The 17,959-nt window shown below is 35.8% G+C and overlaps 1 protein-coding gene across 1 annotated transcript; it reads left to right on the forward strand.

Annotated features, from left to right (window-relative positions):
• The first annotated feature begins 860 nt into the window (after positions 1–860).
• On the forward strand, positions 861–17,870 carry LOC135689358 (transmembrane 9 superfamily member 1). Its single transcript, XM_065206547.2, has 18 exons — positions 861–1,194; positions 1,628–1,717; positions 3,010–3,091; positions 3,875–3,979; positions 5,000–5,118; positions 6,092–6,204; positions 7,090–7,153; positions 7,791–7,862; positions 8,933–8,996; positions 9,709–9,792; positions 10,757–10,832; positions 11,600–11,649; positions 12,345–12,437; positions 13,281–13,391; positions 14,132–14,243; positions 14,776–14,826; positions 15,735–15,926; positions 16,758–17,870. Exons 1-18 carry the CDS (start codon positions 1,114–1,116, stop codon positions 16,957–16,959), a joined length of 1,761 nt encoding a protein of 586 aa, XP_065062619.1. The 5' UTR covers positions 861–1,113; the 3' UTR covers positions 16,960–17,870.
• The last annotated feature ends 89 nt before the right edge of the window (positions 17,871–17,959 follow it).

The following is a 17,959-nucleotide window of genomic DNA, read 5'->3' on the forward strand; positions in this document are numbered from 1 at the left end:
TGCTCGTCATATAAACAAGGCAAGCAACATTAAACACCAGGAACCCCACAAAACAATAAAACAAATAAAATTTAAACGCAAGTGCACCGATTTCAATTGGCCGGCGAAACAGTTTCAGTCAAAATTTTTTCAAAACTGTATCCTAGAAACAATTTGACCCCCGTAGTTGTCAGCTGAACGAGCGAGCCCTATATTCTTGCTAAAGGCTCCCACGTTACTCGGCTCGATAGTCGCACCAAAACTTGGTACGAACAAAATAAAACGAAACTTAAACAGCTAAACTTATATTTTGTATGAGTTTTAAAGGTATAATCGGTCATACAAGAGGCAAAATTTATGCAAAAGTGTACAGAGGTCCGCGCTACTCTGAGAATCCTCTATGTCTGACCCGGGGGTGAAGGCCCCGCGCGTGTCTCCCACAACCGAGGTGTAGTTCTTGGGGAAGATAATTTTTGAACAAGCAAATAACGCAATGTGACATGTGGACTTGATTTTCAGAATGCTGCATATAATCAAAAGGTTGATTTGCAACCTTGAGAACATAGCGAAACCCTCTTTCTTCTAACTTCTAGTTCATAAAAATCCCCAGTATAATCTTTTAAAGGTGAGCTACGCGAATGTCTTTCATGTACGGCTGTTACAACATGGCCGCTTGCTGAAAGTGTATGGCTGAATGTCTACTGGCCGAGAAGCCGCTGTGACTTGAAATAACTTTCATCTATCATCGCGACGATAACGAACCGAAACGGCTTTGGCGGCACTTAAGAACATAATCTTGATTGACAATCCCTATACTGGGGCTGGACCGTATACTGGGGCGCCTTATACTGGGGGAAACGTTACCAACGTTGCTCACAAGTTCAGGCCAATTTAAACTTTTTCATAAAGTGTAAAAGTGCTGAATTGCTTTTGTAGCTTATAATAATACACATTTGTGTACTTTCTTGTTTATTTTGAACCAAAACTTATATTTGCGTGAATACGTCGAATTTCTTTTGAAGCCACGTCAAAAGATTGCTACCTACGAAGTTTAAACGAGGCTAGCCTTTTTAAGGTGCAGAAACAGTAGCGGGCCTAATTTTTCAAAATCAAAGGGTCCATAGCTGGAGCGATATGGACATGATTTATTCTTTAGTTGCTGTCACGTTCGCCATCTTATCTGCTGAAGCTGCCAGTTATAAAGAAAATGAAAAGGTAGGGAATCTAAACCGAACTTAAAATTATCTGTATACTGGAGTTGAACGCGAATAAGTGCGAACAGCCCATAAAGGAAAAATATTGACTGTAAATGTTTCCTCTCCTCCTAGATAGTAGATGAAATACTCTAGATACCTCATTGTGTCTTAATTTTTGTAAAAGTTTTATTTGAAGCTTATAAGGGCATTTTTTTACTGGTGAATACATGTTTATAGAAGTTTTCAGAGCGGCATGCACTCTGTTCTATTATTTTTAACTACGCCTAATTATTTTAGATATATTTAAGACCTTAACTGAAAATTTTGGCGAACTTAACTGAAAATTTTGGAAATACTTAGTCTGTGAGTTGGTTATGTTTAAACTTCTGATAACACTTTTAAAAACTCACGATCTCTTAAACAAGTTAAAAAGGCTTCTTGCTTTTTTGCAGGTTCCAATTTATGTGAACAAAGTTGGTCCCTACTTTAATCCACAAGAGACATATCACTACTATTCACTGCCTGTATGCAGACCAGATAAGGTAGGTCTTGGTAGCTGATAATCAAAGTGTTGAATTTACATAACATCAGAGGAACACTGCTATGCTGTTAGTTGGTTTACCAAGACAATAAATAGTATTTTGTTTATCAAAACAATGATATTGCTCTACCAAACCAAAAAAATGTATAACACTGGCTTAATTCCACTGTACATTTAAATTCAACTCACAAAGGACAAATGTGGATAGCAACAGTGTGCCTAGCAGTAATTCCTAGCAAAAAATTGTCCATCCATAATGATTTCTCATTTGGTTTTTCATTTTCAATATTATTTCTTCATTGTTGAGAATGGTAACAACCTGTCATACTAAATCTTTTTAAAAAAAGTTGCAGTAACATGTCATTTTTATTTTTCATTTAATTGCAAGGAATCATCAGTCATCTATATATATATTATGTTTATTATATATCAAATTTGATATGAAAACTTTTTTTATTGAAAAAATGATTTTATGTTTATATTATTATTTCAAACACTTTTCAGAGTATAAACATTGATAAAATTAATATGAATGTACAGCTGTTTGCTTCCTGGAACAGTTTTTGCTTCATTCTGCAGGTGCATGTTGTTTTATTCTGTCCACTGGCCCCTGAGTAGCATATCTTAAATTCGCAAACATCTAGCCTTTTTTTATTGGTAGGAACACATTATTTCTTTGTATATGGGAGTGTGACCTTAATTCTATTAGACAATATTTTCAATGGCTGTTTTTGTGGGATGATTACTGTGAACAATACAACAAAAGACATAACATGAAATGTGCTGATTTGACCAAATTTTGATATTTATATTATATTTTAAAATCTAGATCTTAGATACGTCATAAAGAAGATTTATAATGTCAGAAGTTTCAATTAATTTTTTTAAGATCAAATGCCAAGGGATAGTTCTAGGGTATTAGAATAATTGTCTTCCGCTGGCGCACACTGCTGCGCGAGCAAAAGCTGATGCTGTTATCTGGTTGATCCTGCCAGTAGTCATATGCTTGTCTCAAAGATTAAGCCATGCATGTCTAAGTATAAGCACTTGTACTGTGAAACTGCGAATGGCTCATTAAATCAGTTATCGTTTATTTGATTGTACCTACTACATGGATAACCGTGGTAATTCTAGAGCTAATACATGCGAAAAGTCCCGACTTCTGGAAGGGATGTATTGGAAAGCCTTTTGACCATATGCCAAAAGTCCTTAGGCAGTATCAAATTCCTTCAAGAGCACATCTTCTTTAGCTTTGGTTTTAGCTCTTACTTAATAAGAAATTTGTTTGTTAAGGTGGAGCACAAAAGCTTGACTCTTGGTGAAGTGCTAGATGGAGATCGAATGGCAGTTGCTCTGTATGACTTGAAATTCAAAGGTAGCTCAGCTTACTGTGAAATTTATCTCTTATTTTGGCTTGCTAAGGTTTCATGCTAAGGTTTCAGGATTAATATCTCTTCTGGTTATAATAACTTGTCCATGACAGAACTAGTTCATGTTAGTTATTTGTTGAAACTGTTAACAAATAGAAAAAAAATAAACACAAAATGCATTTGTGAAAATAAACACAAACTTGCAATCTATTTGCGGCAAATTTGCTAGGAAACCGGCCAATAATATTGTGCCCTTGATCCTCTTTTTATCTAGATTTGAGATAAAACTGACAACCTATTAAGAACCAATAATTGTTTTATGTTGAAGCAATTTCACAGAATATTATTTTCTACTATTCTCATTAGAATCCAAGATGATTGCCATTATTTAGAGAAGAACTGAACAAATAGCCACTTCAGTTCTATTTCCAAATCTAATCAAATCATGAATCAAAAGTGACAGACCAGTGAAAAATGAGAAAATGGTTTTCATTTTAAAGCCATTTGCACAGTTTCATTCTAGAAAAAATATTTTGAAGACTTTGTAAGATTTTCAGTTGCTAACAAAGCATTTTGCCAATCAAATGAAATAAGAAAAGGTAGGTTTGATGAATCAATAAATAAAGAACATTGTTTTTCAGAGACAGAAGAATTGTTTTTGTGAAACAAATTGATTATTATTATCTGTATGTTACATAATTAAAGAACTTATGCAACCTAAAGTCAAGTATAGTGAAAGTTTAGCATTTATAGCATTTTAATAACACCTATCATTTCTTCTCTTACAGAAAATTATAATGATAAATTACTGTGTAAAGTTCAGTTGAAACAAAAGGACATAGAGCAATTGAAGCATGCTATTGAAGAGCTTTATTACTACGAGTTCATTATAGGTATGCTTATTTTTATATTATTATCCAATTAACAAATAGTAGAATGTGGCTACCTAAAGCAAGATTAAAAGAATACAAGCTAAAGAATCTAATGATGTACACAGCTTTTTTCTTGCTTGCTGTGTATTAATTCCCACCATTTACTCATATCTTTTCAAAAACTGCATATTACAAGTCTCTCTCCATTAGGTAACAGTATGTGTTAGGACCTTTAGCTTATGGGATTCAGAAATAAAAGGTCTTCCTCCTAAAATCTTGAATAAAAAACTTTTGAATTCTCCTCAATCTAAGCTTATATTTGAAATGGTTCACTGTTAATGCAAAATTGAAATGAATCTATGCTTGCAAAACCCCATCAAGTAAAAAATGTTTGTGATGTAATAGAGTTCGTGAGTATAAAATCATAAACAATATATTTTCAGAGTTTTTGAATTTCAACCGCGTTGCATAAAACAATACCATACTTCTAAATATGTAAAATTAGTCAGATATGTCAAAAATCAGGTGAGATATGGCCAATGAAAGATTTGAAGTTTGTCAATGGGTTACTGTTATTTTTGCACTGTTGATAAAGTTATGAAGAGAGGCCAAATTACAGGGGTTTTTTGTGTTGCCAAAAAGAGCATGCACTTTGGTGGTCATATTGTAACAAATTCAACTCTTTTTGCAGATTTAGAGGTTTTTCCTGATGCTCTTTAAGTTTATGGGCTTCAAGTCCAAAAACTCTCAAAAAATATATTTTTGTGATTTCACCACTTAGGAACTCTGTAACAGAGGTATGGATAGTTTGAATTGTCACAGTAGTAAACTGGCAAGAGCTACTGGAATCTGAATCCAAACCCTCCTTCCACCTGTATATAGAGGCTCTATGTTGTATTCTAAAGTTTATTAATCTCACCAAACAACCTCCTTTGATCTCAGTAGCTTTACTCCAAGGAAAGTAATGCCTGTCTGCCCCCTGGGAATACCTGGCAATATCTTCATGCAATTTTAGCATCATACCCTTTTATTTTCTGTTAGATGAATTACCTGTTAGAGGCTTCATTGGCCACCTGGAAGAAAGTGGCTTTTTGCCTCACAAGCATAAAGTTTTCCTTTGGAACCACTTGAACTTCAACTTTGAGTACAACAATGATCAGGTATGCTAATTTCGAATATTGGCAATGTTTGAACAGCTTTTTGCACGGTTTTAGTTACTCCCTTACTATCAGCTGAAAAGCTTTGCAACGGTTTAAATATTTTGGTTTACGTACAAGTTAAGCAAATTTTAACACACTGCCAGGGTAAAATCCAAATGTATCAAGTTGTTTTGATCCTAAACAGTAAACTAGATTTTTTGCATAAGGCAACAAGATAGCTCAGATTCAATGCATGACTTGCAGTTCAGAGACTTGCTGTAAATGAAGGATAAATATTTTCATCAGTAATTTGTAAGTACGATAATTTTATAACCATGCTGTAGAATATTTCTTCAACGATAGCTCTAGCACATCTTCATATACTGATTTGTAAAAGTTTAGCTGGGTTCCACAGGACATTTGTTACAATGTCCCTCCATCCACTCAGTTTGATCATGCGATTATCCGTCTCAGAAGCCTTCACTTTGTTGCCCCTTTTTATTATCGCTAATTCCCTGTATTTGGCATAGATAATACAAAATGTGGCTGTGAAAGTCACTTAATATCTGGATGATTGCTTGATAATCATTTTTTATTAGCGTGCCATAAAACATAGTTTTGGGTTTTAGCAAAGATTCTGACTTAATATTCTCCTAGATGAGTTGCAAAATTCAACAATAAAATGTAGTTGTAAAAAGGGACTCATAGAATTGCAAAGTGCTCAAAAATTTCATTGCAAGTTGAAAAGTTGAGGACTAAATGCATTTTTGATAGAAAATCTTGACTGCTAAAGAAACTATATTTGCTTTCAATTCCTTAAATAGAGAAAACTTACTGGATATGTGTTGTGGCCCTCTTGTAAAACTACCAGGAGTGCTCCAGCTCTGTATTCCCCACACAATTGGCATCTATGGAGGCTGAGTAGAATCAACAAAGGCAGACATTAATCTTGTTGATTTGTTTAATTAATTGCAAGGTTGGATTTTGGTTTCAGGTGATATCTGCCAATGTCAGCACTTATGGACACCAGCCAGTGGACTTGGCAGACCCACAAGGATTGCCACTGGACTTATCTTACACCTACAGTGTTTCATGGACAGAAACGAAGTAATTATTACATCAATTTTTTTGTTCATGTTCTGTTGGTGTCTCCTTACAAAGCAAAATTCTAAAAAATTGTGTTTTAATTTTCTCTCGTCCAACAAATCCGCAAACCCAAATACCTAATAAGAATAGTTCCGTAATCCAAACTTAGAATCATTTTGATCATTCATTCAATGTTCTTTCGTCCAAAGCCACTCCTTTACTTTTAGTTATTTCCCCTTGTTGGGATTCTTCCAAAAGGATGCCTGACGGGGGGAGCGTTTATTTAGGAAATACGGTACGCAGTGTCTTTATACAAACATTCTAGGCTTGTAGTTAAATTTTGATTTAAATTGACTTGAAGTTGATTTGAAGTTAAGAAACGTCATTATATTTGTCATTTTTGTCTGTTGTGGTAAGGTGTTAATGTTCTTCAAAATATGCAGTAAGGTCAGGTGTCAATTTTCTTCTATTTTTTTAAGAATAGGCAAAATATAAGGATTTTGTCGAGACATTGCTTCATAATTTTTTACCCACAAATTTTACCGAGAAACCTTTACTTTATACTTTTATTTACACCTTTCCACGTGCGCTTTTCTTTAATGCAGCTTTGGAATGGAGGTTATTAAACTGCACATTTATTTGCCTATGATTGTCAGTTTAGAAGATATTTAAAGAAGGAAATTTGTAAAAAGAGCAAAAGATGACCGTATTCTGTTAAGGGTGTATTTGAAAGAGATGACGTCTTTTGCAACCCCTTGCATTTGGTCTTTTGGTTTATAACTATTGATAGATCTAAATCTATGGACAGATTGGCCTCTTTTGAGCCTCAGAAACCTAGATTGTCTCTTTATGCAATCAATATGCGATTATGAGGGTATCATTGCGTTGTTTTCCTGTTCGCTTTAGCGTTCCATATTCAGAGAGGCTTACCAGAAGCAAGGCCAGTGGATTTTTCCCGAAGAGCCTCGAAGTAAGCATTTAATTGTTGTTTTTGGTAAAAGTCAACAGTTGAATTTCATTTTTTCGTATTTGGTTGTTACTATCTCGGTGTTTATATTCTTACTTAAATTAAATTCGGATATACCAGTACTTTCGTGTTCGTTCTAATATAAGAATGAGGTTTCTATGATTATTTGTGATATGATTTTTCAGAATCATCAATCGCCAGCAATCGTTGACCATAGTCCTTAGACAGCGATCAGCAATAATTGGTCCTCTATGACCAACTATCATCGATCAGCGATTATTTTTCTTGATCACTGATGAGCTAACATGGTCATTGATCAGCGATCATGAATCATTGATAAGTGATCAGCCATCGTCGATCAGCGATTATTTTTCTTGATCACTGATGAGCTAACATGGTCATTGATCAGCGATCATGAATCATTGATAAGTGTTCAACAATCATTGATCAGGATTTATTTTGTCATAAGTCAATTATCATTAATCATTGATCGCCTATTTCTACTTGCAATTTAAATGTTCCTTAAAGATCCTTATAGTTATTTAGCGTTTATAGATCATTATAGAGTTTGTTTCAGAAGAGCATTCAAACTAGAGAAGATTCTCTGATCTTCCTGATTTATTTACTTTTTCTACTTTAGATTCATTGGTTGTCAATCATAAACTCAGCAGTACTCGTTTTTCTTCTGATTGGCTTCGTCTCGATAATATTGGTAATTACACCTTATTTTCAAAGCAAATGTATCACTCACTACCTTTGTTGAAATGCAAAGCAAGACGAAATGTTACTTCGTAACTACTTAAAAGTTGAGTTGATATATGAAAGATATCTAGGTTTAGACAATTCCCTAAGAACATTTTAAAAAGGAAAGTGCTGTTTTTACTAGAAGCACTCCTAAAAAAGAACAAGTTTAAAGTATCTTCTCTTGCTGAGCAAAAAGACGGACATTTATGAAACAAACTATAAAGCAGAAGAAGAGTAAAAAGTAAAAAGATATTATTTTTTAGTAACAGAATCAGCTGTATTCAGGTTTATGTTCTTGAAAGTAACTTACGGAGGTGTCATCCTGCTCCTAAACGAAAGTTGTCTGGATTTTGGTGTAAACTTAACGCCTAAAAAACGTTATGAACACTCTAACCCCTTGAACAGAACAGTCCAATTCACTCCTGCTTTCAATCACCTACCTCATCGGAAAAATATTTATTTTAATAAAACAGTGGCACATAGGTAGCAGTTTTTCTTGAGGCACCATGTCTGCAGTTATTTCCTCGATTCTGTTGGACTCTATTCAGTATATTTACAATGGTTGATATACATTGTGCTTTTAACAAGACAAGGGCCTCGGAATTTTGCTTAAGTGATGATAACAAACCATAGTCTCTAAACAAAGATATATTTCATTCTTTCTTTTAATTAGAACTTTTTTATATACTCAGTAAAATCTTGCACTGACGAGATACCGATTTATATTACTTTAACCACTCTACAAGGACGATACCCCAGGGAGCGAGCGATAATGACTAAATTGACTAAAACATGTTTTACAGAACTAATGACAATTAAATTTACGTATGAATAGTGTTTTAAGTAGCTAAAATACAATTAACAAGGCAAAGGGAAGTAAGATACGTAACAAAAAGTATTTAATTACTGCAAAATCACAGGTATCAAATCTTTTTTAAGATGAATCACACCCATTACTATCCTATTTTTTCAATGTCTGGGTTTAATGTCTGGGTCTGCCTTTATATGAAATTTTTAAACCATTTGTATCGATTTCAGATGAGGGTTTTGAAGAATGACTTCTCAAGATATAATGTCGTAGAAGAAGAAGTAGGAGAGCAAGGTTTGTAAATTTAATGTTTATGTTGTGAAGTGTTGTTTCCAAGATGTATTTTGGTTTGGTATCAACCCTACATTACAAATCAAGTTCGGGATTGGAGTTTGTTATGTTGCGTGTTTGGAAATTTTTTTCATAAGAGTATAAATCTGTAACCACTGTGTTTTGGTTTCTTTTCTGATGAATTCTTCTTTGTATTTTTCTGAATATTTTCGCATGAAAACTCTACCTTTACCGTTGTGTCCTATGGATTGATTTTGCTTAGAACACTTCTTGCCTAGCTATCGTTAGTTTGTTTGTGGCAGAAGTTGGTAAGGTATTTGGTAGTTTACAATGGTAAGTTGATAAAGATGCCAAGAAACCATCATAATTTGTTACAGTTATCTTCATTTATGACTTGGTTTACGTACAAGGTAACAGAAGTAAGAACCAGTTATCGTCGCTCGTTAAGCAAGCATTGAAGTACGCACAGTTGTGAAGAAACATTGAAGAATGTGTTTTTAGTTGACCCAACGTGATCAAATGATCCACTGCAAGCCATACACTCCTCAAAAGGCACAGCACTAACATCAAACAATCATTAACATAATGAAAGAGATATGCCAGAAGCCACTTCCACTTATACAGAAGATAAGCTATATAATCTATAAATCCAACAGCTGTCTTTGTCCCGTTTATCACAAGATACCTATGCAAAGCTTCCATTTCTTTTTTTCAGAGCAAGACGACTGTGGATGGAAGATGATAAATGCTGATGTTTTCAGGTTTCCGAAACATCGAAGTTTACTTTGTTCAGTTTTAGGTACGGAAATTAATTCATTTCGTTTCTGTGCTGTTTTTTTACTGCAGCCTCTTTCAGTATATGTGCCTTCCAATAATGATTTTGACGACATGTAAGGATCGGAGGTTCTCTTGTCGATTTGCTTTTCTTTCAATTTCATTTCGACAAATTGAATATAGGAATCCTGTCTCCTATTTTGATAATTAACAACAGCAACTCCCCATCAATATATAACATGAAATTTGTACTATTTAGGAACTGTAGAATGTAATTTTCTATAAGCATATGTCTCTCGTTAGGAAAGGGTGCGATGTTTTATGGTTGAACTCTTGTAAAATTGTTTAAGAGGTTGATGGCTGAAAGAGAGGCAAAAGAATAATCACTCATACAGAAGCAAGCAAACCAGGCTAGGCAGTGATTGGCTCAGCCACGAAAGTGGTCATGTGACTTAGCATATGATGTTGGCTCATAAAAATTCCCTTTGCTCATATCTCTTCCATCACTCTACGACAGTGCTAAAAATCAAGGGTGTAATGCCCATTATTTAGAATGTTAATTGTTTCCAAAATGTTCTGTTGATAGTAGCAGTCACGTTTCAAGAAACTGAGTTGAGTTAGGATGAATTAAAACTAATTTCGGATCACTTCTAGGCAATTTTTTTCTGGCTTTATAATGATTGTTTGAAGACGAACTTAGTGGCTAGGCTGCTTTCTACTAAATCAAAATTCATTTGTTGGATTAGAGAACTAAGCGCCCTGTTGCTTATCCGCCATTATCAAAAGATCAACCTTCTAGATCAAAAGGAGGCTATAGCAATATGTCCTCTAAACGAATTAAATTGAAGCCAACATAGAGAAGATAATTTATATTGGGATGTAAAATGAAATATGTTAACAAAATAAGGCATTGCAAAATCTATCAGTCCTAGTTTCCCATGAATATATGAGACCAATTTTAATCATTTTATTTTTTATCTGTTTTGTAGGAAATGGTAGTCAATTTCTTACACTGGGTCTTGGAATTATCACCATGGCTCTTTTTGGAATGTTCAATGTTCACAGGTAATTGTCATTTCAACATAAGTTTGAGAAAGCAATCCATTTAGATTACAACCTTCTATATTTATGGCACTTGAAAGTATGTTCTTTTATTTGTTTCTGAATTCGGCGAAATATTAAGCGGTATATTAAATGCGAGGTTTTGTGATTGTAAGGCAAGGGCTCGTGTTTGGTAAAAAGCTGTTAGAGGGGAACAACGGGAAACGCCGTTGACATTTTAAAGCAAGAGATCGCTGTCAAAAGCAATGATCAAAAGATTGGCTGCTTCACCGCTGGTGTAGTTGTCTTGAAACAGTCGATCGATCAAATCAGAATAAAAAGATACTCCATGAGTTCGCAGCGAGTTTGCAGGATCGAGTAGGGGCGTGGTGGCCCTACGGGACTCGGGAAATTTCCCGGTAGGCCCACTAAAACTTTTCATGTGGGCCCCTTAGATTTTTCTTCCTTTTAAGCCTTTGTCAATGGTAAAATCAGATGTGTGAGAAAAAACAAGTGAAGTAAGGCCCAACGCTACCTCTGCGACACTCATTTCCAACATAAGATACGTGATGACAACGAGAAACGATCAGCATCAAAATGGTGTGCCCCTAAAAACTTGATTTTCCCGGCCTACGAAAGTTCCCACCGCGCCCCTGCCACCGAGAATACTCTCTCTTTAACAGACAGAGTAATGAACACTCAATCAGCTAGACTTTACACTTATTTTATTATCTATTTTATCGTCATCATGATAACTTCTCGAATATATAAGAAATTACGTCACTTTCAAGGCATGGATCGATGAACACTGCTGCTGTGTTGTTATACGCCCTAACCTGCTGTAAGTACTTCATGTATATTGATTTAAATGTACCCTTCTCACTATAAATGATCAAAGCCAATCTAAAACCCAAGTTTTCGTTTCAAAGGCATTTTAACAAGGCTAGTCCAGGCCACTGACCAGGCTAGACCCAAGACGAACTCGCCACTAAAGATGGGCTGACTCAACCTGTGGTGAACCCGGGTTAGTTTGTATAGACAAAGGCTTTGCGTGACTCTATCGAAAAGAGTTACTAGATTTTATAATTTGATTTTTCATCAAATTAGGTATGATTATTAGGCATAAATTTATTCTTTATGATATGGTGATAATCCTAGAGAAAAGCATTTCAAACTATCTATACATCTATGAATAATATCTCACTCATTTTGATTTGTTTTCGACGACTCAATTTTTGTCCCATCTTTTCTTGCCTCTTTGTACCTATCGGTTATTTTTCTTTATTTGCTTGCACTGTTTGTTATGTATGCTATGTTTTTTATATGTTACATCGTGGCAGCTCATGTTTTCAAAACATCGTTAGTCCGTTTAGGTTAACTTCTGTTGAATTCCACTTATCGAAAGTTTAATAAAAATTGATAGTGCCTAAGCTCGATTGTAAAGCAAGGGGTGTTTTAATAAAAGGCAGCTGTCAAGTGCTTTCAGGATTTTGTTTTTTCTCCAGGCTGACACTTTATTCATCTTTAAATTTCTAGTTGTCTCCGGCTTTGTGTCAAACAGTTTTTATAAGCAGATCGCGGGGGACAAATGGGCGTGGAATCTTGTCCTAACTGCTTCCCTGTTTTCAGGTATGTAAATTCATCACTTTCATGGTAATAGGTTTAATCGTGGATTAGTTACGTGGAAGAAAGCTGCAGACAGGTTTTTATTAACACGACAGCAGATGAGATGAGCAAAAAGAATTCCCTCATTCTTTATTAAACTTTTCAACTTTTGTTAGTGAAATGTCCTTGGAAAGTGAATCTGGTCAAACTTGGTCATGTAGTGCGTTTTCGAACGGCATGAGTCACTTCGCCAATATTTTTATATTACACGCGATCCTTGAGTATGAATGACCTTCCTTCATTTAGGACTTCCTGTCTACAATATCATACCAAATAATCCAAAGTTGGTTAGACAGGAAGAATTTCTTTCCATATTCAGACACTTTGACTACAGAATGGAAAAAAGGCTTATTTAGTGCTTTGCTTTTCTCTATTCTGTGTCACTGATTGGTCACTGATTGGTCAAAAGCAAATAACCAATCAAACGTGTGGTCTTTTTTCTAGTTTGATTATGTTACTTTCGATCCGCACCTGATGATAAATTTTCTTATACCTTCTGCTCATTACTACGTGTCTAGTAATACTGAGGTGCGGTGGGCAATATGTGCTTTGAGAATGGTGCAAAACTTTCCGCTGTTCATGTATATTAAGAATTAAGCCTTACTGAGCCATATCATACAGTAAAACCCGCTTGTGATTATCAGTAACAGGCTGAAATGGCTTCTTTACTTTTACATAGTGGTTCTTATATTAATTGGCAAAGAAAGCTTTGCCAATTAAGCCCCTAAGCCCCGGGATTCTTCTGTATCACATGTAGAACATGTGAGTAGAATATGTGAAATATGCGAATTCGACTCTATTTTTCAGTTCCGTTCTTCCTGATTTGGAGTGTGATCAACTCGGTAGCTTGGTACAACCAATCCACACAAGCCCTGCCATTCACAACCATCGTCCTTCTTTTGCTTATCTGGATATTAGGCAAGTCCTTTCATCTTGCATTTAAATCACTGTCATGTTAGTTTTTATCGATGTTTAGATGCATTCAAAATCGCATACTTTTTGTAAAAAGTCGAGTCCAATCTTTGGCAGGGAAGATAGTATAGGTAAGATCAATGAAAATTGCCATTGCAGTACGAAGAGGAAAAATGTTTTGATCTAGGATAGATGTAAATTGTCCTGAACAGCTTATTCCTAATAATTCCTTCTCTTAGTCTCTGGTCACAAACATCAAAGTGCGTTAATAACAATGCTAGTTTAGATTAGTTTCAGCTTGATTAGAGCCTTCCCTATTTAAGTGAGCTTATCAACTATTCCAATCCGTTACGGTGTTTATAAATTGAGGTGTCTTTAGATTAAATTGTTGCTAGATGCTTCAGTTCCCCTTGAGGTGAACAAGTGGTCAGAATTATTAGCTAATGGGACATTAAGATCACCAGGCTTCGACAAATTTGTTTAAATATAGTAGACTTGCAGCCCTATTTTTGTCACCCTAACGCCTATGCCTTGTAGTTAAAATAATATAATTTGGCTGTAATTGTTTGGCTATGTGTTAACTAAATTGTCACGTAAGGTAAGGATTCATTTTGGCCTAAGAAGCTGGGTTAAAATTTCCTCTCACTTTTATTGGTACCTTTGAAGAATTCACAAAAAGTCTCAATATAAGATATTTTTAGCGAGTTCCAAAGATGTTAATTATGATTTTGTCCGTTTGGTTTTAGTTGGATTTCCCTTAACTGTTCTTGGGGGAATTTTTGGCAAAAACTGGACTTCTGGTTTTGAGGCCCCGTGCAGGACGAAAAATATCCCACGTGAAATCCCATCCAAGCCTTGGTAAGTGAAAACGTCTTCAAAGATCTTTGGTAAAATTTCCAGATTTCTTTTTAGCAGTTGAAAGCTAGATTAGATTTTTCGAATCGGTGTGATTCCATATACATATGGTTTGTAGATAACATGCTGTGGTGTAGCTTGGTTTTGCCCAGTGGCGAACACCTGGGGGGATGGGGGGCGGTTGCCCCCCCTATTATTTGAAGAACAATCGTCTTTTGTTCCAAAACAATGTGGAAATGTGACGTCATCTTATTAAAACAACAGGCTTGCCCCCCCCCATATTTGACCAAGTGTCCGCCCTTGTTTTTGCCAGTTCTGGTGTCATTGTAATAGAAGTCAGTCACAGAGACGTTTTGCGTCAAATGGATTTTGACTTTAAAATTAGTTGGTATCAATTCAATCTTTTCATATGAATGAATTCGTTTATCTAAAATAAACAACGTTAAAGCTGCCACTGAAAATAAACTTTTTGTTCTACTTTTCGCTCTCTGGCTTTCTATTCAAATCTTGACTTTCCCCCTCAATTCTTTGCCAGGTATCGTAGAACATTTATGCACATGATTGTTGGAGGATTTCTGCCATTCAGGTAATGCAAACGTTCAAAAACTTAAAATCTGAAAATTAGAAGCACCAAATCAATCTAATCTTTAATTATGACGAATCTTTGGATCAAAATTACATTCAATCTTGATTTTTGTATGATTGTGCTAAATCCACGTTCTCCATCAATAAAGATTCTGGTAAAAATTGAATTGAAAACAGCATATTTTGATCTCACTAGTGCCCGTGTACTGTCTGGATACATTTATTCAGTCAAAAATGTAAATGGATTTATTTTCAATTTTCTTAATGTAAATGATTTATGTTTCTTGAAGAGTTTTGTAACACGTCTTGAAATGAAATTTTTAACTGGGTATCTCAAGATTGTTGCAAGAACGATTTGCTACGTTTTTGAAGAAAGAGATCCATGATAGATCTGGGATCTTCTGGGGGTAACGAACAAGTAGAAGTCTTCTATCGAGTGAGGCACCCCCTTCCTAGCAGCAAATAAAGCACCACTAATTGCTAATTCGGCATTCACATGGCGCTTCTTCCCAACAGTTCCACCAAGGTGCAAGATACACCTTAGTTAATCCGAAGTAGAGGCCAACAAGCTGACAACACCATACTAGTTAGCCAGATTCAAATTAACACAAGGAACACTTTTTGCAATGTAAACGCAACCTTCCCTGGCTGAGAATTCGTTTACCGTTATGCTTGCTTACGACTGTTGAATTCTCCCTTTGTTGAGCCTATATATGCATGAATTAAAATAGCCTAAGCTCAACTCACTTGCTAGTTAACCCGTTTGACGCTGCTAGGCTTACCCCGGGCTAATTAACCCTGAACCTAGATAGATTTTTTTTGTAGACAACGCCTAAGATGTAATTAGTTGATCGAAATATGTCTTTGATACAGGGGATCGTCATTTGGTTAATGCAATTTCTCTTTCAGTGCAATATCAGTTGAACTGTACTACATCTTCTCTACACTCTGGGGTCGTGAACAGTACACCTTGTATGGGATACTTTTGGTTGTATTCATGATTTTGCTTAGTGTCACGGCCAGCATATCCGTCGCCTTGACCTACTTCCAGCTGTCTGCAGAAGATCATCGCTGGTGGTGGACTTCAATCGTGTGCTCTGGGTGAGTAAACAAACGTACTTTCCATTAACTTTATGTATAGGCCTATTTTCTCCAACGCAAATCAAGGTTTTTATGTCAGCTCTTGGAACCCGTGCGTCTGTCAGCGCTGAACTACATGGTTTTAGATTGGCTGCAAAATCAAATAGAGTTAATTCTACGATCTTTAACCTAAAGTTATATTAGTATATTTTTTCTAATAGTGACGCGTGCATTGCGTTCATCTTATATGTTGCCGTGTGATATTGTTATTTATGAAGCACATAGTAAAATGGCAATCATAGTATCATGTTGTATGATGCAACCCTTGTGTGGCAAGCCCGTTTAAAAGCGTCCCGTGAGAGATTTCCTGGCCGGAGAGTCCCCTTTCGAAAAATCGAATGACCCCGCTATTTTCCATTTACCTCACGTCCCCTCCAAGCTGATTTTTTTTGTCCATATTAAGTTCCCTGTTTAGCACGGCTTTCCATCCCCTACTTGTCGAAGACAGATTTCGCTGCCTCTGTCAGACCCGCCGAGAGCTTCTTAGGGCGTAGGCCAAAAAGAAAGATGGGACCCGTGATGACATCATTAAAACAGTGATTGTAATTGTTAGGAACTTTGTTAGAACTCTTTAGAACACATGTTAGAAAACTTAGCGCTTTGGGCTCGGGATCTGAGGAAATCTGCCCCCTGCCCCTATTCTTGGTGGGCCTTGCCTTTGCCACATTTGCATACTATCCTCTGGCTCTTTTTGTATTATTCTAACTAACGACATTATATTGTTATCAGTAAGCCTTTTGTGATTGTATTTTTATCTTAGTTGCCATCTAATCGATGTTCGTTCGTTTTCAGCTCAACTGGTTTCTTTATCTTCGCATATTCGATTTATTTCTATGTGAAGAGATCAAACATGTTTGGCTTCATGCAGTCTTTGCAGTTCTTCGGCTACACGCTGCTTGTCTGTTACATATTCTTTCTCATGCTTGGAACAGTAGGGTTCTTCGCCTCTCTCAAGTTTATCAAGTACATTTACCGAAATATAAAGATGGATTAATGGCACTCAATTGATTATTAATAGGATTGTACAGATTTCGAACACTTTTAATCCTTAACTGGGACGTAGGAACCAGTCAACATCGGGGAGACTAGCCCTCCCATTTTTGAGAAAGTTTGTGCTCTTTACTTGTGTGACAAGGCCAAGGCTTCTTACTGTAAATCATAAAAACAGCAATATGTAATATTTAGCACGATCATGTTTTACTTATGGAGTTCAATGCCCCCTGATAGATAAAAGTTGCAGCAAATTTTCTCTTTACTGTCAATGGGCGTGATCGTGTGCCTTCAAAATGTTGCCCTCCGATGCTTCCTACGTCCCTCTTTGCCTTTGAATCCGAGTATTTGCTTGAGAAAAAGTGCGAGGCTGTACCTACTGCCATCGTTATGTATACTATAATTTGTCCCCTTTGTTTCAACCATACTCCTTTCAGGTTTGCACAGACAGCTTGCAACATAGATCTGGTGTCCTCTTGTCAAACTTTGCCCAGAAGTTTATATTGATTCAAAAAAGTATTTGGCTCCTTATCCTTTTTGCCAATGGTTGTAACCAAATTTTGAAGGGGCAGATGCGTAAAAGTAGAAAAGCTGAAATCTTAATAGTTTTCCTTCCTGGTAATAGAACCAAACTCGTACCCTTGCGATCCAACTTCAATGCCTTGTATGCTGTAGTAATAAATCAATTTCTAAAGTGAGTATATTTACCGTAATTTACCAAGGTTTATCAACGTTAACTAAGCTGTAAAGTCTATCAAAATCCAGTGTTTTTTACTCCTCACCTCTATCAAGCTAGCATTTTGAAGATTGTCATAATAACCAATAGGCCGCAATAGAAATGTCTGCTGATGTCTTGAGTAATACACTAACATATGCTAATTTCCAGGAGATAATAACCATTTTATCGAGGTGTTAGCGTTGCCTTTTTTTTGTACAGTGTCTTCGGAAAAATGCTTTTGGTTTCATCAGAAGTTTAATGATGGCAAATCATTTGATTAACTTTT

Source organism: Rhopilema esculentum, chromosome 5, assembly GCF_057945365.1.
Source record: "Rhopilema esculentum isolate cy_ngs chromosome 5, ASM5794536v1, whole genome shotgun sequence".
Lineage (NCBI taxonomy): Eukaryota > Metazoa > Cnidaria > Scyphozoa > Rhizostomeae > Rhizostomatidae > Rhopilema > Rhopilema esculentum.

Excerpts from the sequence above, each read along its gene's own strand:
- LOC135689358 (XM_065206547.2), top strand. The coding sequence starts at position 1,114 with ATGGACATGATTTATTCTTTAGTTGCTGTCACGTTCGCCATCTTATCT. Across the intron at positions 3,092-3,874 it reads GTATGACTTGAAATTCAAAG|AAAATTATAATGATAAATTA; the intron begins GTAGCTCAGCTT and ends CTTCTCTTACAG. Across the intron at positions 15,927-16,757 it reads ACTTCAATCGTGTGCTCTGG|CTCAACTGGTTTCTTTATCT; the intron begins GTGAGTAAACAA and ends GTTCGTTTTCAG.